This window comes from Colletotrichum siamense, assembly GCF_013390195.1.
Source record: "Colletotrichum siamense strain Cg363 chromosome Unknown KSG_Cg363_contig10, whole genome shotgun sequence".
NCBI lineage: Eukaryota > Fungi > Ascomycota > Sordariomycetes > Glomerellales > Glomerellaceae > Colletotrichum > Colletotrichum siamense.
The window spans coordinates 169,551-192,789 of NW_023501023.1; the positions used below are offsets into that span (position 1 = coordinate 169,551).

Genomic DNA, 23,239 nt, shown 5'->3' on the forward strand with positions numbered 1-23,239 from the left:
TAAGACACCGTCGTGATGCGATCGCACGTCGAAATTATATGAGATAGAATAAACCCTACTTGAAATGGTCGGTCATTGTGTCGTTGTCAGACGAAGAGCGCCAGGTGTAAGAGATGTCGATATTGGCGCACGACAGAGCACTACACCATAGTCTTCACACTATGAAAAGCTAAAGGGTGTACACAAGGCGTTCAAATGACATGTGACTCGATGTCTCGCGCGTGAATATGAGGCTAAGATTCAGTCCGACGAACTCTTTAGGCAAGTTGGGCACATGCTTCGCATGTTTCGGGTCGTGCAAATCCTCTTGATCACGTCATGAAATTGGGAACCATGCCTTAGGGAGTGCTTTAACACAGGCTCAGTTATTCTGCAGCATCAAGAAGAATTAAGTGGCCTTGTCATTGTTTCAATCGTTGAGCATGCTTCATTCCAGTAAAAAGATCATATCAGCTCTTCCTTGGGACCAACGTCCCGCAATGTGGGTATCAAATGTTCTCAGCAACAGCGCGCTCGCTCTTCTCCTCAACCTCCGTCTTGTAGCTCTTGAAGTCGCGTGCAGGGACCTTTTTCATGAACATCTCATCAAGCTCCTCGTAAGATCTGCCGGCAACCTCAGGTTGATACAAGAAGAGGTAAACTGTGGACAGAATGGAGAAGGCACCAAAAATGAAAGCAACCTTCGCCTGCAAGTTCGCTTGGTCGGGGTTGAAACTGGCATTCATGTTAGTGCTCGGCCATAGCAAAGGTCTCTCACAGGTCCACTCACAGGAAGGGAATGACGAAAGCCCACATAGTCTAGAATCATAGCTGTTAGTCAAAGGCAATTGAAGAAGGTTCAGAGGAATAACACTTACGAAGAGAGCATTCTGAAGAGCCAAGGCCATAGAGGCAGTCTTCGCACGAAGTCGAGATGTGGCAACCTCGGTCAACAAAGAGTAGGCAGTCGCGCCAATGGTGACGTTGTAGAAGAAGCAGTAGATCAGGAGTAGCGCAACTGTTCCCTTCACGGCACCAGGAGTGCCAGCGACAGCAAGACCACCAGTAATCATGAGCAGGGTCGTGAGGATACACATGCCGTAGAGAGTCAGCCCTCGACGGCCGACTCTGTCGATGAGGAACCAGGAAACAACATTGCCAAGCATCGAAATGACTTGTTGGACAATCGCCAGAATGAAACTCTCCTGGGTGCTGTATCCAGCCAGTTGTTGGTAGTATGTGCTGTAGGCGGACACGAAGTAGACTCCACACAGGGCCTGGATGCTCAGGGGCATGACGGAGATGACAGTGCGACGCAAGTTTGACTTGCGGAAACACTCGGCATAACTTGCGCCTTCAGTCTCCTTGCGCACCTCTGCCAAAGTGGTCGTGATAATGGAGAGACGTTTCTCGGCTTGGACTGCGTCGTAGCCAAGACGGCTCAGGGACTTCATAGCCTTCTGCATTTTGCCCTTATTCACCAGCCACCACGGAGACTCTGGCATGAAGGCCAATACCAGAATTCCCAAGCCACTCACACCATATTGAGAAACGAAGATAGCTCGGTAGGCCCAGCGGTCCTGGCGAGCACCTGTCGCGTTGACAATGAGGGAGACGATGAAAGGACCGATCGTGAAAGCGATGGCAGCGGCGGCGGTCAAGATACCACGAAGAGCCAGAGGCGCGATCTCGCCGATGTACGTCATGCTGACGGTAATGAAGGCGCCAATGGGAAAACCTGCGATGAACTTTCCGGCAAAGAACATTTCATTGGTCGTGCTGGTAGTCTCAAGTGTGATTCCGACGAAGATGAAGATGTAGCTGATGAAATATGTCCACTTTCGGCCGATGATATCTGTAATATAGCCAGCACCAATGGATCCAATGACGGCACTGTGAATAAAGTTGTCAGCAATTGATCTATCATAATCGTGTATTGGTGTCACTCACGATGCCACCGGCGCTCCACTGTAGGCAGATTGCCATTTCGCGGGAAGTACATAGTCGCCATTGAATTCGTTGCCGAAATCTTTGCGGAACTCTGGAATACTCAGAATGCTGCCGCCCGCCTGATTGTCGAAACTGGTGAGGATAAGAACGTAAATGGCGTAGACACACCACAAAAACGCCCAAGGCTGATTCTTGATGGCCTGCAAAGGAGTTTCAACGTGATCCTCGGCGGTGGCAGCGTGGCCGATCTCCTCGACGTGTTCGCCCTTGGCCGCGGCGATATCGTCCTTTTCGGCGACAATGGGCGTCTTCGACGCTTCAAGGTTGTGTTCGGCCATGGCTGGCTAAGGTAATTGGTGCGGTGATTCCCCGGGCAAAGAAGTTTAAACTGCTGAAGGATTCTGGGGTTGGCCCCGACGATCTGGGGAAGCTGAGGAGACGAGTCTGGGGAACTGGGTCCGAAGTTACGGTTTTCCGGGAATGGCCCCGGTTCTTATTCTCAGGAACGATTTGCAACTGGATCTCGTCGAGGAAGTCGTAGGCACTTCCTCGGATCAAAGTCGTTCGAATGATGGGCCGAACAGAGCCCGTTATCTGGGGCCCTTCCTCGAAAGAAGACTTCAGCCCCGACTCCTGGGCCGAGCTTGAACGCCTCCAGCCCAAGAGTGGCCTGAAAACCCAACCAGATGGCTGACTTCCTGCGAGGGAGGGGCCGGTTTCTGCCCATGTCGGACTGTGTTCGCATGATGCCAGTGCGTTTCAGTGATGGCGCGGAATTATGGCCGGCAATATGTTTACCAAGGAAGAGAGTCAACGACATGCCTAGTAGTTGGGTCTGCCTGAGTCAGTATCTCTTCCGAAGAAAAGCCTTGGGACTCGTGGTTGGCTATCTTTTGATGTTGTCTAACCTATTTAGGGGTGTTGTGAGGATCCTTGAGATGAACTTGGCCGTGGCCCTGGTCGTCAACAGCGGCAGGGCCTGGACCAGACGTGTCAATGACCCGTCTTCTCGGTCCTAATCTGGGGACCCCACAGTAGCGTGCAATTGCCGACGGTTCTTTGTGGAGAATACCACGAGGACGCGGGGTTCGACCCGGAAAGTTGGCTGTCGTTCATGTTACCTTGGCAAGCTGTTGCTCAAGAACGAAAAGCGCGCTTCTTTACCAGGTTTCTGAACGCGATGGTAGTGCGTAAAAGAGTTCTAATCGCGCCTTGAAGACATTTGGTGTCAAATTGAAGACAAGTCAAGCGCAATAAAACCAGGTGCAGATCATTTACAGCAACTGATGATGGCTGGGAAGCCAATGGTGTGACGGCAGCTCGGCATCATGCTAATGTCTAAAGACCCTCTTTCATCTGAAGACTGGCTTCGATCTAATGACCACGCCAAGGAGAAAAATTGGCAAGAAAACCTGAACTAATTCTGTAAACACCTCAAAATAACCTAGTCTTACCGCGACTTCACCGCAGTTTTACCGCAGTTGAACCCTTGGTGTCCGCGTGATCGATGTTCCAGACTCGGCTTGATTCACAATGTCCGAGGTCACCGCATTCTTCCCCGCAAACCATGACTAGGGTCTCCCCACGCCGACTTCGCGATGACGAGGCGGGCCCAATTGAGCAATCGGAAGCGGCAGCCACACTTTTTGCTTTGCCGAGCAAGTGGGTTTGACTGCCTTTCTCGGGAGGATGTCACACCGAAGCGTTTACGAATGCTGTTTGTGATCGTGGCGTGTCCAAAACAACATTAACCAGCTTCAACCCATGCTTTCAGCTGTAATTCCAGACCACACCGACGGGCTTGTCAACCGAACCAGGACCTCCAGCACGCCATTCCTGTCAAGCTAAAATAGTACAACATTCAACCTCAGACCATCATGTCTGATGCACCCGAGGGCATGGTCGCGAGCGTTCTCCCGACGAGATGGAACCGGGACTTCGAAAAGGTCGCCAACGACCTCTGCCCAGAATTGCACAGATGGGCGCGCACACCTCAGCAAGTTATCAAGTTTGACAAAGACGACAGCCAGTACTTTGGTGTTCGTGCTGCGCCGGCGGAATGCACTGTCGATCAGCTTCCGTCCAAGACTTGGGGAAAGGGAGATGAATTCATTCTCGACTTCGGCGTCCACATGGTGGGATACATATCGTTTCGTCTCGAGTCCCGAGGATCGCACATGGACGCACCTTGCAGGTTGCGCCTTACCTTTGGCGAGTCTCCGTTTGACGTGACCTTGGGCATGGACAACGTCAAGACTTGGATCAGTACCAGCTGGCTCCCGGACGAGGTCATCAACATCGACATGTGCCCTGAGCTAGTGACATTGCGCCGCCGCTACTCCTTTCGATTTCTCCGAGTTGAAGTCATCGACACATCACCACTGTTCAAGGTTGTCTTTTCGGATATCAAGTGCGAGTGTGTGAGCGCCATCAGCCAGATGCATCCACTGGAGGCGCTGGAGTTTGGTGATGAGCTTCTCCGGAATATCGACCATGTCAGCATCTCAACCTTGAGAGACTGCATGCAGACAGTCTTCGAAGATGGCCCTCGTCGCGATCGCCGACTATGGAGCGGAGACCTTCGGTTACAAGCTCTCGCAAACTACAGCACTTTTAAAGACTTCAACCTCGTCAAGCGCTGCATCTTCCAGTTTGCGGCCGTGGTTCGCGAAGATGACTCGGTGCCTGCATGCATCTTTGAGCAGCCGCAACTGACGCCTTCATCTGATTACATCGTCGACTACGACGCTCTCTTTGCGGCCATTGTCAACGACTATGTGGTGGCATCGGGTGACACCGCTGCCGGCCAAGACCTCTGGCCGACCGTGCTTGGATGCGTCAAACGAGCGATATCACACCTGGACCCTGAAACTCATGCCTTTGATGAAACGAAGGGTGAGGGATGGAAGTTCCTCGATTGGCAACCCGGCTTGGAACATAGCGCGGGCGAGCATGGCGTCCTCCTGTACTGCCTCAAGGCGGCGAATGCTCTGGCCAAGGTCCTCGGCAAGGAAGCCCCTTTTGCGGATCTCGTGGCCCAAATGACCGAAGCAGCGAAGGCTTTTCTTTCACCAGAAAACGTCTTCGTATCTGGCCCCAAGGGTCAAGTGAGCTATGCCTCAGCATCATGGCTGGTCCTGGCCGAGGCCTTCCCAAAGGATGTGGCGCAGACTGCGCTGCTCAATACCCTTTCTCATCCTGAAGCTCTCAAGCCTCTCACACCCTATCTATGGCATCACGTATGCGATGCTCTTGCAACCGTGGGATGTTATGATAAGTGTATTGAGGTCATGACAGGTTATTGGGGAGGAATGGTCAAGGCTGGCGCTGATACGTTTTGGGAGTGTTACAACCCGGCAGACCCAAAGGCGAGTCCTTATGGCGATGTCAGAAATAACAGTTTCTGCCATGCCTGGAGTTGTACCCCTACCTACTTGCTAAGAGGGAAGCTGAAAGAGTTCGTGGGGGTGAAGGGGACGAAGACGGTTACGATGGGTGGCTTGGACGATAGCTGGATTCAGTCTCAAGTCAGCCAATAGACACCTAGCGAAGCTACCTGAGGCTGTTGATGAATCATCACGGGACGGGGAACGACAAATCAATCATAGACTATAGATCTGCGGAGAACATTATGATCATTTCCCGAATGATATGTGCAGCTTGGCTTTTCCAATAAAGTATGTACAGGAAAATATGATCAGCTCAACAGGTGAGCAGTGTGACTGGTGTCTGTTCTGGCGACAGGTCCGCTCAGGCAGAGCCCAGCAGCGCGGTCTTGGGCTTCTGGCCAGGGAAGAAGGTGGTGGGCAGAGCAGGGATGTCGATGGAGGTCGAGAGACCAAGACCGGCAGTGATCTGGCCAGGCATAGTGGTGGCCTCGTAGTTGGCAACAGTCTTGGTGGTAGCGGTGCTGGTGTAGGTGCCGGAGCCGGTGCGCAGGCAGTGTCCAGAGCCGAAGGCGTTCTCGCACTTGTCGACAATGGACGAGCCAGCATCGGTCCAGATGTTGATGCTGGAGACGTCGATGTTCTCGCAGGGGACGGCAGCAGCGCAAAGAACGACAACGGGGCCGCGAGAAGCACCGTTGGCAGCAGTACCCTTCCAATTGGAGAAGGTCAGGTTCTTGTACTCGACACCGCTACCCGAGACCTTGCTCTGTCCGGCCCAGGCAGAGTCGATCTTGAGGGAGTAGGCGTTGCCGTGACCGATGAAGTTCTCGAAGCGAGAGTTCTGGAAGACACCATCACCGCCGTTGTTCTTGATCATCATCATCTGGTTGGAGTTGACGGTGTAGATGTTGCGGTAGGTGATGTCGGAGATGGCGGTGTCGGCGCCGAGGGAGCCGATAGCACAGCCACCAGACCAGTTGCAGAAGATGTCCTCGATAAGAATGTGGCTGGACTTGTTCTTGACAGTGACGCTGAAGACTTGTTAGCCAAAATTCTGCCCAAGGGGAACGGTCACGGAGCCTAGAGCCCGGCTTCCGGTCCCGTCTGGCAAATGCGACAGGCACCGCGAGACAGTGGCTGGGTTCAGCCAAACCGGTCTCACGGAGAAGAAAAGTGAACTTACCACTCGTCCTTGTTGGTAACCTCGACATCGTGAACGTGGACGTTGGTGCAGGCCATCAAGTCGAGACCGTCAAGGCCACCCTCGTTTCCTCCGCGGATGATCATGTTGTAGACCTCGCCGTTCGTGCAGGTGTCCAAGATGATGTGGAAAGCGGGCGAGTCAACGAGAGCAATGTCATGCACGCTGAAGTTGGTGACGGAAACGAAGCGCAGGAGACGGGGTCTGCAAAATCGTGGTTAGAATTGCACGAACGCATGTTGTAGAATCATTGGTCTCACCCATAGACACCCTTGCCCTCTGCATCTTTGTTAGCTTCGCGACTACGTGAATGTAGAATGCTGACAACTTACGCTTGTGGAATTCGTATCCATAGCCCTGCATGGCACCCTTGGAGTTGCCGCTGTAGAACTCAACATCGGTGGACTTCTGAACAATGATCATGTGGCCACCAGCAGTGCCGGTGCGGTAGATGGTACCCTCGAGGTTGATCGAGACACCAGAACCGCCAGAGAGCGTCTGCCAAGTGCTCATGCCCCATTCTCCGGACGGAATCAGGATCTCTCCGCCAGTCTTGCAGGCATCCCAGGCAGCCTTAAGGGCGGCGCCGATGTCACCAGTGGCACCGGTCTTGGCACCGTAGCTGGTGATGTTGCATGTCTTCTTGGCCGCCTTGGCTTCACGCGTGGTGGATGGCCCGACGGTACCGGAGAGCTCGGCGGCGGCCCAGCCCGGGAGAATAGCGCCCAGCGCAAGGAGTGAAAGGGAAGCGAACTTCATGTTGGATTTTGTGAACGAATGAACGACTAACAGTCAAAAAATGAGAGACACGGAATGGGAAAGGGAGTGACAAGAACAGCAAAACAGGCGACAGTTGCCTTCAGAGTACGAGAGGGACTCTTCGGGATGATAAATATGGAATTGCATCTCCTTCCGCTTCCTCCTTTTCCCCTCCTCCAACCCAAGCCGTCCAACAGACCACCGATCTTAGCTCGGGCATTCTTTTCCAGAACCAGCGCCGCGTCCCATTTCCGCCCACAGTCCCCACGATCCGACCATCGCTTGTGGGAAATTGTACGGAGAGCGGTGTTGAAACTCGCAGGCTGACCACAAATGGCACAAACTGGTCTACAGCCGGGATTCTAGCGCCGTGTTAATTAAACCAACAACACAGACAGTGGGCATGCTGCGCGCTCGCCTGCCCAAATGCCGTCCCAAACGGGGGCTACAGGTATGGAATAAAGTAATGAGTGGCGCTATCGGAGCCTGGCCACCAGACGATTCTCCTCATCCCGGCTCCCCTGTCAGGGGTGTTGCCTGCCAGGTGACTTAACATCAGCATCCCTACTCAGCAGCACGCCTTGTAATTCGCGAGTTCAATCTTTCCACTAACAACTTGTTGGAGAGTTTGCAGGGGCCTGCTGGGGAAGAGTGGTGAAACGAAAAGAAACGATGCCGATGAGCCGCGTCATTGTTGCAGTTCGTCCCGTCTTGGTCAAACAAAATCCCATTTGTTTGGCACACACTGTCGAAGTCATCGGCCACGGAAAGATTAAAGAGGAGATCACGTCGCCATTTTCAATTTCTTGTCTGTCCATCTGCCCAGCGACACCCCGACTATTTGGAGATCACGGCATTGAAGACGATGCCGACCGGTTCAAGCAGATTATCTGACCGGCGTCATGTCCCAACAAAAGAACGGCATCCCACTGCCGGCAGCCTAACCCTGACGGCAGTCTAGCTCCTCGATTAAATTGCGATATGGTAGCATCAAACACACGCACTTTACGGCGGCCTTCTGCTTCCGGACGAGACAAGCTTCTAGCTGCCGTCCTCCCGGGACCGTCGCCAAGCACCGCGCCGTCACGGCGAGGACCCGTTGGTTCAGGCGGAAGGGGGATGCATTTCGGACAGATCAAGATCCAGGATCGGTGGTTGATGGACCCTCAGGAATCGGGGAAAATTCTCCGTTTATCGCGCAACCATTTTTCTAATGTGTGCGACTCCATCGTGGAACCCTTTTACGGAGTGCTGGAGCAAACCCCCCCACGAGGCCTCGTAGTTGAAGATTATCAGTGAAATTAAAGTCTGGTCCCCATCGGCGCTGACTCGTAGTGGCCGATGACCACAGAACGACACGCAAACATGTTGTACTCGTACGACGCTGCAACGTGTCGGAGCTGATAACCAACTTATTAATATTGTGCACGCTCCAGTACCTTTTGATTTATGCCTGGTACGAGCGCGTCGCACAGCCCACTCTGCGGTTGAAGCATCAGAGACGGGAGAAATGAGGGCCTCACGGCTCGTTTTCATATTGCTCGTCGGCTGCATTCAGCTTGCATCCTGCGATAGCAGTCTCGTTTTGAGAATCAATGAAGGCTATTTCGAGAATACACAGGGTTCGCTATATAGCTAAGGGACCATAAACAACGCACGATAGCCCCAATTGGCTTTTGCAGAAATCACGGACATCGAATAAGCCTCCACCACGCTTCTTCGCCATCTGACCACACATAGCCTTTAAGTGGCCTACCACTAAAGTCTCGATAACCTGCAACTCCCCTCAAAATTCTTGTTGCCAAGAATAAGCTTACCACCCTTCCACTGCAGCTTCCGGCAGGCGACCAGCCACGAGGCTCGGAATCGGAGCCCGGGTACTCCTCCAGTCTGTGGCGTCTGACAGCGAGACTGCGCCGCCGCCTCCGAGGCGCTCGAGTTCTTCCTGTAGACCTAATGCAGTCTGGTTACCAAGGCTCTATACCAGTCCTTCCCGCGTCTCAGCCCCAGAAACTCAGCCAGAACCTGCAGCTCAGCCCAGCTACGCTTATCGCGCCTGTTTGATCAGAGCTGCAACGCCTTGCATACAGCTTTGGGCGAGTTTCCAAGCTTCCCATTGGATCCTTCTCGTCTATTCCGGAGGGAACGACTGAGAGAGACAACAGAGTATGCAGGTCACGCAGCAACCCCATTATTAGCCTACTGCCGACACACAATGTGTACGGCTGTTCATCAGCCTCCACGGAGGATGCCGGCATTATGAGTCCCGGCCGGGGGAAGTGTAGTTTCCGCGGTCGAACACAGGTCCTTGAAGTATGTTGGCTTACACTAGATCACAGCCCTGGAATAGAAGGCCTCACAGCCATAGCCCACCACAGACAAGTGTGCTGTCTCCTCAACATTGCTTGCGGTCCGCAGTGTGACCTACCTCCACGTAGTCGGATCTGGAAATATGCGGAGAATAGTTCCCGATTATGGAATCCTACGTCCTCATTCCAGAATGAGGTTTATAAATTGGGCGCGTCTTCTCCATCATGATCCTATCTTCTCTTCTCATCATCAATTCAGCTACTCAGGACAACTCAACAACCTCACCAAATTTCCTTTTCTCTTCTCCTTTGTGATTTCCTTATTTCCTTTGTGGATCTATCTCTTTAAGAAACTCGTACAAACATCCGATCATTCTCTTCACAAACTTAACTAGTCGAACCCTGCTTGATCTACTATCCATCCTATCATCCTCACCATGCATTCCTCCATCTTCTTTACCGTCTTCGCCGGCATCGTCGGTATCACTACGGCATCTCCTACCGAGTCAAACACTGATCCTACCGTCTGCGCTCCGGGCACCGGTTTCTTCCAATCCTGCAGCAATGGCTTCAGGGGCTGCTGCAAAGCCGATGCTTGCACCATTGGGTACTGCCCCAATGTGACCGTCACCTCATCCAAGACCGCTATTGTTACGGCGACCCCCGTTCCCGAACACAAGGCTCACTGGCAGCCCGAGACCGTCTCCGATCCGACTGTTTGCAAGCCTGGCACTGGCTTCTTCCAGTCTTGCTCGAATGGCTTCCGTGGATGCTGCAAGGCCGATGCTTGCACCATTGGCTACTGCCCTGACCTGAAGGTCCGCGAGCCTACCGTAAAGCGGGACGAGACCGTCTGCGCCCCTGGCACTGGCTTCTTTCAGTCCTGCAGCAACGGCTTCCGCGGATGTTGCAAGCAGGATGCCTGCACCATTGGCTACTGCCCGGACGTCAAGAGCTTCGAGACCGTTACGATTGCTCCCAAGGCTTCGCCTACTCCTACGCCTGAGGCTAACCACGAGTGGCACGCTGAGCCCAAGAACACCGACCCGACTGTGTGTGCCCCTGGAACTGGCTTCTTCCAATCTTGCAGCAATGGCTTCCGTGGATGCTGCAAGGCTGACGCCTGCACCATTGGTTACTGCCCTTCCAACTAAGCATATAAATGATCCAGGAGTTGTGGTACAGGCGGTAGTTTGTTAGATGATGGTATAGATTGCATTGTATCAGAGGGTTAGATCAGCATTTTGGCGTCTTTTAGGGATTTATTTTCACGGCGTTTTGGCTACACATAATACAACCACATTCCTTTACATTTTGACGGCCTTGTATTCTATGTAGACTGTTTTTCACAACCGCATTGAGTTGTTAGACTCCCCAAATTCGCCAGATCGAACTTTGCCAACTTCATTAGACCGACTTATGCCTTGAGCAAATTTCCACTTTTGTATGGGAGTTTCTGTTTTCTGACCAGGCGCAAACTCATTGGACAGACTAGTTACTACATCCTTGGTATGAAGAGCATAGGGATGCTATGATAGACTTTCGCCTTGGCCTACATGTAGACCTTGTGAGGTTTCCGAATAACGGTGGTCCAATAAGGGTAGCCTCCCATGTTGTGATTGAAGAAGTAGTACAACTTCTCTCACGTGGTACTCCAACCCAGTGTACATATTAAATTACAGAATGATGGCTGCAAGTCCCCCTGTAGTTGTTGCGACCTGCCAGACCGTTTAATACATGGGACGTTGTAATTTGTGAACTCTCGACCAGTCGCGGACGTCGGGCACGAAGTGCGCGAGCTATCCCCGCAAAACAAGATTAACGAGTTTCAAGTTGACATCAGCTGAAAAACCTTATCTATGTTTCCTCTGAGACCGTCTGTCAGATGACAAGGCTTGATTAACATTTCGGACGATTGATCTGATGGACGACGTTCCTTATTGGAACAGCAAAACGTCTGCATCGGGATGTCACAAAGCCAGGTCGATATCTTAGAACTTCTTGTGCATTCTGTCATTACATTATACTAATATGTATTTTGCATCATCTCATGACTTTCAATCTCTTGTCGAGATGGTATTTTTCCTCCTCTGATCCTTCTCCACCGTAGCAAGTTCACCTATTTAAGGGAGGTTCTGGGGAGCGTAGCTCTGGTCGGGGTTGACAGCCTGGCCGTTGACAAGCTGCTTGTCGGTGTAGGCGGGCCAGACGATGAGCTTCTGGTCGGTGACCGAGAAGGTGGTGAAACCGGCATCGGGGCCGAATTGGCCGCTCCAGCCAGAGGTAACGGTGTAGGCGCCGCACTTGGCGTTGGAGGCAGCTCTGCTGGCGGGAGAACCGGTGGTGGTGAAGGCGCAGGCAGTGGCGTCCGCCGTGTGGGTGTTGATGGAGAAGCTGTAGTTGCAAGAGGTGTCCTCGGCGTTGCAAGAGCGAGTGAACTTCTCAATGGTCCACTCGGGAACGGCGGCCATCATGGACTTGGAGTCACGCTTCTCGACGGGGGAAGCGGAGACGGCGGCAGCAGCCAGGGCAGAGAGGAAGATGTTGGTGATCTGCATTTTGGAAGTTGGGGGTTGTAGAGAGTTGAGTAAAAGTAGTATTAAGGTTGTGAATTGGTAATTAAGGTGGTAGTGATTGTCCTGTTGGAGTGATGATCCAAATAGTTGCTTCTGGGGAGGAATCTCTGGTCTTTAAGTATTGCTCTGGATGTCAAGGGGTGTGCCCTTTGGAGGACTGCACGTGAAGGTGCCTGACAACGTGAACGCTCTGCCGAGAGACTCGAACGATTCGTAAAGTGACGTTGCCATCGTGTTCGGGGTCGCATTCTGGGAACCGAGAAACCGTGGAGCATTCGGCCGCTTAGCCACCCAGTCACCGCTTCCTTCGTGCCGTCATTCCATTATGACAACAATGCCAAAGTGACATGACCTTGAGGGTAGGCGACTATGCGATCAGGAACTTGGAAGTTACTCCGGGTGTCCACGAACCTCGCTTAATTACGTATTGAGTTCATTCTGACAGCGAAAGTGGCTCAACCGGGTCCAGCCCATCGCCTAGAAGCCAGGTTATCCAGCCACCAAAGCCCGTTTTGTTGAATGGTGGCTAGTGATGCTAGGACAGCACAACTGGCAACCCAGGACTGATTCTCGTATTCAAGGTCGCATGCATTCAATTTCTGGGGCAGGTGGACATCAACTCCAGGCGCATGACGTACCGTGATGAGACCCCGAGATTAATACGAGCGCTAACTGCCGGGGCCAATTAACCGTAACAACACGACTCCACGTACTAATCTTCTTCCGGGGCCCCGATCCCTCCGACCATAATCGCCTTACTGTGCCGCCTCCGCTGATCTGCCTGTATTTCGATTGATTCTTCCTAGCGTTTCTTCTAGAATGCTATGTTTAGCGACCGGCTGAGCCGAGCCGATGCTTTCCTCTGGGTGCTGCCGGCGCCCGAAGAGCGCCCAGCCGGAATCGCGGGGTAGCGGTGACCCGTGGGATTCACCGACGGGCGGCTGAACGCGACGCACTGGACCTGCATTTTCTCCCTTGAGTTGCTCGGCACCTGGGTTCGCTATGTATCGCCACGCGCTATGAAGCAAGCTGCCCTGATCAGCGAGGAAATTGACGGGACCTGCAAGCTGCATGCATGAACTAGACAACACTAAGATGCAATCAGACAGGAGGATCCATTAAGGCCAGGTGTTGCTCCTCCCTTCTGAGACTGGTGAGAGCCTTGTCGACGAACACGAGAAGGAAGCGGCCGTAGATGGGTCAAGTTCATCCTACATGCATACTCAAAAGGTGATGATCAGGCTGTTTTTGCGATTCAACGAGAGCAACATGAATGGATCGTCAAGTGTTGACATTTTGGCAGTGCTGCTGCCTGGGCACCTGCGATAGTAAATGCAAATCCTGGATTTAAAGTAGGGCTTCAATGCTAGCGGTGTCTCGCAGACAAGTGACACCGCTTGCTTCCGTCAGGGCGTAGTTAAACGTTACAACGACTTTCCGTAATTGTCAAGTGGCCGCTACTAATTGCCACCATCTTCAATTAGGAAACGGATTTACATTTCCGACACTTCAACCCGTCGCAGAGTCGAACACCCGAATTCGTACTTCAGGAGCAAGTTGCATTGGCTTTACCCCCTGCGCTCCGTGTGAATTGAATGTTGCAATTACTCAGTCACCGCTTTCTTACAAACGATCTAAAATGGGAAAACAAATCAGCCCATTATTGATGTCATGTTGACCCTGCAGGGAAGAGTTTCGTCAGAAGATAAGGCGATGAAATGATCTTGTCTAACCTCCCATCGTTTGGAGGATAGACTAGTGGTTGGTTGAGTCTCACCTAAGAGTAAAACGATACTTAATCTCTTAAGCGTGAGATATGTGATGCGGGGCGCGAAAAAAGAAAAAAAGGAATTGCCAGGCCATGAGCTTACTTGAGCTGCCCAGAGGCGGATTCGAACCGCCGTCAACACGGTATCGCTGAGTGATGGAGACCACAACGTATCATCCTAACCAACTAGACGATCTGGGCGACTTGAGTCGTGGCTGATTGGAAGCAGTTCGAGGTTGCGGGACTCTAGTTGGTGGCGCCAATCGCAAGACGCATCGTGAAGACCGATTCCCTGGGAAGTGGAGCACATTGTGATTTTTTTTTTCTTTAGGGTGGGGTTGATTTTGACTGAGAAAGCTACGGAGTAATACTACAGCACGAGAAGTCTTTCGTTCTCTCTGAGTGCAGACTGCAAATCTCGACCGTGCAACTCTTGAAGAGGCAGTCCGAGACGCCTCGCCTCGACAGTGTTCAGGAGTTCCAGCAGTGCATTCCAATCCTGTTCAGTTGTTCCCATGTCCCAAAGCCCTCCATTCTTCTGCTGCTCTCCCTCCTCGTCCTCCTCCGACCACTGAGTCGGGCCCATTCCCATGTCATACTTGTAGTATCGAAGGAACTTCTGTCCTACTTGGTCAAGTCCAACACCGTTTTTGTACCTCACTTGCGGCTCACGAGTCCCAACAACCTTCTGGTGCGGTCCTGGAGAGGCGAAGTTCAGAAAGACCTGGTCTTGAAGTTCTTGTCTGAACTTGGAACGCTCCCTCCTGTACTTCGACAAGGCAGTATCCACTTCGCTCGCGTTATTGTTCGTGTTCTGGTGCCAAAATTCCGCGTTGTAAATGGCGTCGTTATGCTCTCCGTTCCATGAACCTGAACCCACTTTGAGAATCTTCAGGCCTTGCATGGTGTCCTTCCAACGTGAGAACACAGCATGCCATCGAACGTCGAATTGAACAGTAATATCGTTCCAGGCTCCAGCGCCCTTGTTTACAAACCATTCCTTGCTTGGGTAGTTGTCGTTGGAAATCTCCATCGAGTTGCCATCGCTGTCTGTGCCAATGACTGTCGTACCTGTCTCGAGTGGCGCAGCAATATCAGCTTGAAACAGTATGATGCAGTCATCGAGATATAGCTCCTCAAGCCCTCCGCTATCGTTCTGTCGGCCAAGAGAAGCAATCCAATCGATCTGCCATTCGTGGCTGAGAACATAGTTTCCGAGTGCTAGGACCCTTAGAGCAGGAAATCCAAAATCAGGCCCAGATCCGGGGTTCACGGCTCGAAGGTCTAGCCGAGGGCACCAGCCCCAATAATCCTTGCAGTAGAGAGAAAGAGTCCTGAGATGTTTTGATAGTTCCGGGGAAAGCCACGTGCGTGGAAGGCAGTCAATGTCGTATCTCTCAGGAAAGTAAATGTTGTTCTCTGGGGAGGCTTCTTCATTCTCGTGGGCGATGAACAGTTTCAGGTCCCGTAGGTCTGGGGACGAAATGACTGACTTGAATGCAGCAGACTCCGTCAGTCGTTTGTCATTAAAGTCTTGGAGGTTAGACACGGTGATCGTGTTAACGTGAATTGGCTGAAGGAGCTGCTCATCTTCGTCGCTTAACTTAAGACCTAGAGATGTCTCCCATTCAGATGATTGGTCTTCGTGCATCCTTGAGTGCACCCTGTTCATCCTACGTTCTTGACGGTTCGCATCCCACGTGCCTGCGAGGCACCGCATGACAGTGTCAAGAACCCAAAAACGAAAGTCGCAAGTCTCTTCAATTCCGTAGAAAGGTGAGTCGCCATTGCCGACATTTTCGTTAAAACGGATATTGACCGTCTTGACATTTGCAAGCATTCCGACAAATGATAGGGCGGCAAGAAAGTCTTGGGGCATCGGGAATTCTTCGTTGATGTTGTATTTGAACGACGGCCCAACCCAGGAGTCAAGAGTGAGCTCTCGGACCACTGTACGCAGATGTGTCGATCTAGCAATCTTCGCAAACACTGTGCAATCGCGGCACGCCTTGAGTGCAACATGGCGAAATGCGAAGGTTGTCGCGATGTCTCCGATTTTCTTGTTGAGCTGACGGCACGTCAAGAGATCTCGCTGAGGTAGCCATGAGAAGATGAGGCGATGTATCTCATTTGGGAGTGGGTGCAAGTTTGACATCATGGAAATAGACTGATGGCGACCGGCTGAATACCAAATATCTGAGGAAGATAGAGAGGAAGATAGAGAGGGAGAGAGAGAAAGGAAGAGAAAGGGAGACCTCACCGTCATGAAAAACAAAACAGCGCGTGGTATGTTTTTGTTGGTTCGGTCGGGTCCACATTCTGCGCCGCAGACATCACCGGTGGCAGCAGGCAGCGACGCAACGGTTCACGATCCATGTAGCTGCCACCTTGTGGCCTGCCAATGTACTCTAATTGTTGTTTTCTCACTGTGTACAGCGGTATATCGGGCAATTTCCATTTTACCGCCTTGATTTCCAATCCGTTCCGGATAAGAAGATAACAACAGCATTGTGAGGCCCATCACCACCAACACCAGATCTCGTCGCCGAAAGGGTGTGCTACCGATGATCATGAGTTTCGATCTACAAAAATAGAAAAGTTTCAGAGGGGGACATAAGCTCGCGAATGATGACAAACTTGCAACAACTGCCTTCTCGTTGTTGAGGCTTCAACTGAAAGATCCTTGCGAGTGTGTCTGTCCGAGCACCAAGGCAAATGCACACTGTCACCTGATATCCTCACAACACCGCATTTTTATGTCGCTACGTTTATGGACAGTGCGATTCCGCAGAACTCTCATTCTCACTGCCACACGTCATGAACTCTAATGCCCGACTTTCTCACGCGCTCCTCGCTCTTTTCGATCTCTTTCCTTCACACGTCTCCCAAGCGGCTGGAACCACAAACGGCGGCATCATGTGTTCAATGTTTCCGTCTTGAAAGGCGCCTTGATGTTCCTACCTGTATCGCTCGACAGCCTCAGCGCGCAACGGCAATATGAACGCGATGATCGCCGACGACACTGTGCAGCTCGTCCAGAGTGCCGAGCTAGCCGTGAGGATCGGGCCTGACGAGACCGTTATCCATGCTGGCGCCGACAATGGACCGGGGAAGGAAGAGCACTGGAAGAGTGAATCGTATCTGGGAAGCGGCGGTGTTGGCTTGGTTTTCCGAGAGAAGTGCATTGTGGGACCGTCATTCGGCCAACTGAGAGCAGTCAAGGAAATCCCGCGACCAAGGACCAAGAAGGACATTGATGTGGACATCATGAATGAGCTGAAGGGACTCACCATCCTCTCTCAGCCCCAGGTAATCACTATTCCATGTCTATTGCAGCAAAGCTGACCGCCTACAATTCAGTACGAGGCATACTTTGTAAAGACACTGGGTTGGTACCAGACGCCGTCCAAGGTGTTTGTGGCCATGGAGTTCCTTCCGCATGGAAATCTGCATTCGCATCTAATGGATCAAGGGCCCATACCGGAACCCCAGGCGAGGCTCGTCATTCGACAGGTGTTCCGCGGGCTAGCATATATACATCAACATAATCTGGCGCATCGCGGGCTGAAACCATCGGTAAGCCTGACACAGTTTTCTCCTCGTCATCAGTAGGTTGACTAGTTCTAGAATCTTCTCATTCGAACTCAACCTCCCGGGAACGAGTGGTGGATAAAGATTGGCGACTTTGGAATTAGCAAGCGACCCAAACGTACCATCAGCATGTCTTTGGCCGCCGGCGACACAATCGGCTTTATGGCGCCCGAGATCCTCGGTCTTTCTGGTATGACTGATGATCTTGCGCCCGACATCGCAGCTCAAAAGGGTGACATGTGGGCGGCCGGGGAAACACTCCACTTCATGCTGACATGCGCACACTCTTTCGGCGAGGACCTCGAAGCACTTCGCGAATACTCCAATGATGGTCGATCATTCCCCAACGAGAGGCTCCAAGGCCAAGGGGTATCGTCCCCATGTGTCTCCCTAGTTCAAGACCTCATGTGCTCTCATCCGAAGCTCCGTCCCGACGCCGAACAGTCCCTCGACCACATTTGGTCTCGCATGATAAATCACTACTCAACGTCCTACTCACGAATATCCAGTCAAATCCGCTGCCGTGGACTGGAAGCGCCGTCGGTTACTTTCTCCCGTGACGGAGAGCGTCTTCTCGTAGTTTCTCCCGAGAAACTGTACTTGATCGAGTCCAACAGCGGAAGCGTAATCAAAAGTTACGAAGCTTCGGATCGAACATTTGCGAGCGCAGCAATATCTCCCGACGATAAATTCATCATGGTGCTGGAGGATAGTGGTCGCCTCAGTCGATTCGATGCGAAGAAGTTGAAGCTGCTTGAAGAGAGGGGGCCATTTGGCAAGATGCCAGCCGGTGATTGCTTTGTCTTGTACTCACATGACGGGCATTGTGTGGCAACCGCACATACCGGCAACTTCGTTATTTGGAGACTGAAGGGATCTGCTTTGCCAACAGCTGGTACTTGGCGGACAGGCAACTTTACCGTCCGATCTATGGCTTTCACCACGGACGATAAGAACATTGTGCTGGCACTCGACAGAGCTGTGCATGTCATACCGCTAGAACCAGCCATCACTGGTACCGGGTATACTCGGGGAGAGGAGATGATCAAGTACCCAGTCTTTGGGCCTGTTACTGCCGTCTCGCCGGACGGGGCCGATTATGCCCATTGTGACTCGGATTACATCTATCTTTGGCGGGACAACGCCCAATGCTGGCGCCGTCAATACTATCACTCCGTGCCTACCTCTGCGGCTTCATACTCCGCGTCTGGAGCAACCATCGCGACAATCGACAGCCGAGGAGGAGTCACGCTATGGCGAGCCCGGAGCATGAGCGAGGTAGGATGCATGAAATTTCCGGAGGAGATGGTGGCTAGAGTTGCAGTCTCACCACCGTTAGGGAAGTATATCGCGTTAGGGTTAATGGATCAAAAAGGCCCCAGAGTTGTTGTTCGGGAGATTCTCAGCTTCGTGCCGTCGGATTAGAGGATATTGATCAGGAGAATGGTTCCCAGCTCATACGTTTATAATGAATGCAAAAAAGGAACAAGCTTGCCTCATACCTGAATCGAACAGGCGATCTTCTCATTACTAGTGAGACGCTATACCACTTAGCCAATGAGGCTTCTGATCGCTTGTGACGATCCTCAGCTTTCAGAAGCTCATTTCGCCTCGCGATGGGGATGTGTGGTTGTCCCACTTTGGGGTTGGGGCTCGCGATGGGTCGGTCCAGCAGATTGCAGTGTGGACCGCCTGGCACTGACGTCGACCTCAGATTCTGTGAAAAATGTCTAACCATTGTTTCCGCACAGCAATGAGTAGAGTAAAAGGAATTTAATGTTTGGACTGGACTAGCTAGGTCACTAGGTCAATGAACCACACTACTCGCGCTCCCAGGTGCCTATACGGCTCATGCTCTCAGATGCAGACACCCGACTACTGACTTCTTCCCAGCTGTCCGTACGGCAGATGCAAATTTGCCAAGAATCTGTGCTCGTAAACTCGTCGAGTACATCTTGGCGCATCCAGAACGTGGCAGTGCGTGTAGCTGTCGAGAATCTGAATGCCGTCACAATGTGAACAGAATTCTCCCTGAACTTGCGTGCCGAGTCCGATGAGTTGCCGTCTTCGTCGTCCGAGAGGAGTTCCCGGAGATCAAAGTTGCGCGGATCGACTTCAGTTGCGTTGAAGATCGCGAGGACGAAGTGCATTACCCGACCCTGAGCCTCGAAGAATCAAATAAGCCAACCCAGAGACTGAGTAAAGTCGTGAACTCAGCTCTCCAGGGATTCAGGCAGATCTTGCGCTGTGGGTAGGACGTGCTCAAATTTTCAGGGCTGACAACAAGTTCCCGAGGGGCCCGCGCGGTTGTACTAATGCTTCCTTCGCATACAGAGGATAGCACGCCCGATAACCAGTGCGCCGGGTAACCGACGTCGTGCATATGACCGACTATCCTCAGGAACGTCGTCAAGTTCAAAGGCGCGTGAACTGGACGATCTGACAATTTCGGCCGAGGGTAGGGAAGACAAATCTTGAGCAAGTGAAGATATAACCAGCGCTCCAGGGCAGATCGTGACATCAATCGCTTGCTGAGAGTGGTCTTAGTGCTGGACTTGGCCCAGATGAAGTAATCCTCAATTGCGAATTTGTTGCCCCCGAACATCTGCTGCAAGGCGGCTTCATCCACGTCAAGAGGGTTAGGATTCTTTTCCCGGGTGACACCAAAATTGCTCTCAACTTCCTTAGCATCGTGCATGAGAACATACTCCGCGAGGAACTGATCGTGACTTTTGAACATGGGAGGGTTGAGGAGGTTGTTAAACCTTAGGTTGGAAGGTCGATCCTGGCGGAGAAGAGGCCCGCCGGTGAGAAAAGCAGCCAAAGGCCCGCCAATATAGTCGCTAGATGGTTCAAGGTCAGCAAAATCTGTAAGATGTGATGATTGGCTGTATGAAATAGGCGATTTGACTCACGGTATATTGCTCATGTGAATGCGGTCGTACTCCCGGGGAAACTGGGTAGGGTCAATTGCTTCAACATCGTTGGGTCGCTGCAAGCGATGCTTCAAGTTGCCGTGCCTAATGCGGTCCAATACGTCCGCCATCTCTCCGGCAATCACCTCAATCTTGATGCGGCTATGAAGGGTCATCATGGCAAGTGAGAAATGCTCGAAAAATTCGCTCACAATTTTGAGAACGTCTTCTTCCTTTTCGGTGCTCAAGATACTGCGCAAGTTTTTGATCATCTCCGCAGGATTCCAGTCAAAGCCCGGAGGCACTTCCGATAGACCTTGCGGGGCTCTGATTTCTTGCTCTCGCCGGGGCTGGTAATCCATGTCAAGAACTGTAGGATTTGTAACCCAGTGAGTGTCAATGTACTTCAGGAGCTCCGCCTTGGAACTTTGCTGTCCAGATCGGAAAGCGTCCAGCAGTGGCAGTAGTTCCGGCTCTCGTCTTTTGATGAACACTTGGCTGCCAAAGACGACACCTAACTCATTGAACTCTTGGTCACTTCTGTTCTCGTACGGAACTTTGGTAGCATCGAAGTTCAACATCATGCTCCTCCGAAACTTCTCTATCTCAAGATTTTCCATCATGAGAGGACGAAGCCTTTTCGTGGCGTACCTTTCCCCTAGAGGCTCAGCCCATTGTTTGAGCTTGCGGACAACTTGTATCCGTGTCTCCCTTGGAAGGTAAAACATGCCCATGAAGTCAGACCCGACTCCGTCGCCTTGCTCCTCCAGCTCATCAATGACTGTTCGAATGTGCTCAAGCATCTTCTCGGCAGCGAATGATGGCATGAATGACGAAGAGAACATGTAAGACATGACTGTGAGAGCATCCTCAATCAGCGCCCACCCCAAGGCAATCAATCAAGTTTGAGGCCCATAATTGACTTGATTGCCACATCGCGATGCTATACTTGATTGATTGCTAATTAATTGCAATTAATTAGCAAATATCCCCACATATAGGTGAGGGCTCTAGAGGGGGGGCCCTAGAGGGGGCTAGAGGGGAGGGCTCTAGAGGGGAGGGCTCTAGAGGGGAGGGCTCTAGAGGGGAGGGCTCTAGAGGGGAGGGCTCTAGAGGGGAGGGCTCTAGAGGGGAGGGCTCTAGAGGGTAGGGTCCGGAAGGTTAGGGCCCGGGAGGGTAGCCCCCGGAGGGGAGGCCCCCGGAAGGGGGGCCGGAAGGGGGGCTAAAAGGGGGGCCCCGGAGCCGGGTTTTCGGGGCCGAGAGTCGGGCTAGATTAACGATTTTCCGGACTTTTCCAGGTAAGCCCCCCCTTAAGCCCCCCCTAAGGACCCCTTAAGCCCCCCCTAAGGCCCCCCTTAAGGCCCCCCTAGTAGCCCCCCTCCCCCCCTGTTAAAAGAGTCAAGGCAATCAATCAAGTTTGAGCCTCAAACTTGACTTGATTGACTAGCGATAGCTTCATAATTGATTGATTGATTGATTGAACTTGACAAGTTTACTTGCCTTGCGGGGAGCGCTGTCCTCAATACGCGGCATCTTCTGTGTTTTCATGGCAGCGTATCGAAAACCCATATCGAACATGATTAGAGTCCTTGCCAAAGCAGCGGCGTTGATGTCGATGATGGTAAAGTATGCTTGCGCAAAGGCTTTATTTTTCCCTTTCCGCTGATTCATCATGTCCTGGAAAAAGATAGTGGCTATCGATACGAATAAATGACGAGCATCACCGCTGCCACAAAGGAGGAATGACAGCGTGTCTTTTGGTCCAAGAAGTTCCCAGAGTGGCTCATCAAGCTGGAGCAAAGGCTCTGCGAAATCATGGCCGACGGCGTAGTACTCAGGAATGTCTTGTCTGGACAATGAGCGTAAATAAGCGGAACTTTGAAAACATTGATAGAACGTACAGAGAGGCTTTGTATCTTGCCACGCGGTCACAAGTCTGCGTACGCAGCTTGTCGCCATTTTGTACGGAAGCCCTCAGACCTTTGAGATCCTCGAGGGAAGCTTTCAAACTCTGGCTTGAGGTATCAACCCCAAGGCTCTTAATTGCGCTTTCCGCAGCCTCAAAGGACATTAGGTGCATGTGGCATTTAGCCATTCGAGTGTACAGTTTCTGCTTCTTTGGCTCGTCCTTCGCATCGGATGATGAGAGAGACAAAGCTTTCTCGAGATTCTGCAAGCAGCTGGTGTAGTCACCCTGCTCGAACTTGATGGCAGAGATGTTGGACCATGGTGCGGGGTCCTCAGGGGCAAGCGCCGCCGCCTCCCTGTACGCTTTTTCTGCTAAGAAAGATCTTCAGTACTGGCGTCGACACAGTGGACTTGACGCCACAAACCTTCAGTGAATTGACCTTTGCGATAAAAGCCGTTCCCGCGCTCTCGGGCCGCCGAGGATTCTAGTGGTGGACTGGAAGACGCCATTTCGGATAGTGGTCACGCGTCGCGTCCTGTGTCTGTTCCGGTACTGTCGTCGCTCAACGTGGCAGGTTTCGTCCAAATTCTCGACCCAGCTGGGTGCCGCACACTAGCAGGGTTAATCATGCAGCCCCGATCTTGATTGCCGGCTTTCCCCCTGTCCTGGCAGACCATGGTGCAAATGCCCCGATATGATTGGCGGGTCGACCTGCCCTATTCAGGCAAAGGCTAGCAGTCTGTACTTGACGCTCGCTAGGATGACATCTATCTGAACATCATGTGAAGTGAAGATGAAGTTAGATATTTGGGAAAGTATAAATGGAAACTTCTTCAATGACTTTTATGGTTCTATTCTTCCAATGTTCAGTCAAAAGCTTTCGAGTCTTCCTC

The 23,239-nt window shown here is 52.1% G+C and overlaps 8 protein-coding genes across 8 annotated transcripts; 2 read left to right on the forward strand and 6 right to left on the reverse strand.

The window, feature by feature from the left end:
• Window positions 1–488: 488 nt before the first annotated feature.
• Window positions 489–2,267, reverse strand: CGCS363_v013952 (Maltose permease MAL61; the record flags this gene model as incomplete). The annotated part of the gene is made up of 4 exons (XM_036645801.1): window positions 489–714; window positions 770–798; window positions 858–1,872; window positions 1,930–2,267. The coding sequence occupies 4 exons, from the start codon at window positions 2,265–2,267 to the stop codon at window positions 489–491; spliced, it is 1,608 nt and encodes a 535-aa protein (XP_036488011.1).
• Window positions 2,268–3,806: 1,539 nt separating this feature from the next.
• Window positions 3,807–5,468, forward strand: CGCS363_v013953 (uncharacterized protein; the record flags this gene model as incomplete). The annotated part of the gene is made up of 1 exon (XM_036645802.1): window positions 3,807–5,468. One exon carries the CDS (start codon window positions 3,807–3,809, stop codon window positions 5,466–5,468), a length of 1,662 nt encoding a protein of 553 aa, XP_036488012.1.
• A 211-nt stretch (window positions 5,469–5,679) lies between these two features.
• On the reverse strand, window positions 5,680–7,278 carry rhgB (putative rhamnogalacturonase B; the record flags this gene model as incomplete). Its single annotated transcript, XM_036645803.1, has 4 exons — window positions 5,680–6,349; window positions 6,502–6,723; window positions 6,780–6,798; window positions 6,852–7,278. 4 exons carry the CDS (start codon window positions 7,276–7,278, stop codon window positions 5,680–5,682), a joined length of 1,338 nt encoding a protein of 445 aa, XP_036488827.1.
• A 4,432-nt stretch (window positions 7,279–11,710) lies between these two features.
• CGCS363_v013955 (uncharacterized protein) lies at window positions 11,711–12,145 on the reverse strand (the record flags this gene model as incomplete). The annotated part of the gene is made up of 1 exon (XM_036645804.1): window positions 11,711–12,145. The coding sequence occupies one exon, from the start codon at window positions 12,143–12,145 to the stop codon at window positions 11,711–11,713; it is 435 nt and encodes a 144-aa protein (XP_036488828.1).
• A 2,156-nt stretch (window positions 12,146–14,301) lies between these two features.
• CGCS363_v013956 (uncharacterized protein) lies at window positions 14,302–15,582 on the reverse strand (the record flags this gene model as incomplete). Its single annotated transcript, XM_036645805.1, has 1 exon — window positions 14,302–15,582. The coding sequence occupies one exon, from the start codon at window positions 15,580–15,582 to the stop codon at window positions 14,302–14,304; it is 1,281 nt and encodes a 426-aa protein (XP_036488829.1).
• A 1,346-nt stretch (window positions 15,583–16,928) lies between these two features.
• mlkA (Myosin light chain kinase A) lies at window positions 16,929–18,947 on the forward strand (the record flags this gene model as incomplete). Its single annotated transcript, XM_036645806.1, has 3 exons — window positions 16,929–17,240; window positions 17,292–17,507; window positions 17,559–18,947. 3 exons carry the CDS (start codon window positions 16,929–16,931, stop codon window positions 18,945–18,947), a joined length of 1,917 nt encoding a protein of 638 aa, XP_036488830.1.
• A 395-nt stretch (window positions 18,948–19,342) lies between these two features.
• On the reverse strand, window positions 19,343–21,291 carry CGCS363_v013958 (uncharacterized protein; the record flags this gene model as incomplete). The annotated part of the gene is made up of 3 exons (XM_036645807.1): window positions 19,343–19,687; window positions 19,855–20,365; window positions 20,438–21,291. The coding sequence occupies 3 exons, from the start codon at window positions 21,289–21,291 to the stop codon at window positions 19,343–19,345; spliced, it is 1,710 nt and encodes a 569-aa protein (XP_036488345.1).
• Window positions 21,292–21,892: 601 nt separating this feature from the next.
• HOP1 (Hsp70-Hsp90 organizing protein 1) lies at window positions 21,893–22,855 on the reverse strand (the record flags this gene model as incomplete). The annotated part of the gene is made up of 3 exons (XM_036645808.1): window positions 21,893–22,286; window positions 22,339–22,717; window positions 22,771–22,855. 3 exons carry the CDS (start codon window positions 22,853–22,855, stop codon window positions 21,893–21,895), a joined length of 858 nt encoding a protein of 285 aa, XP_036488356.1.
• Between the last annotated feature and the right edge of the window lie 384 nt (window positions 22,856–23,239).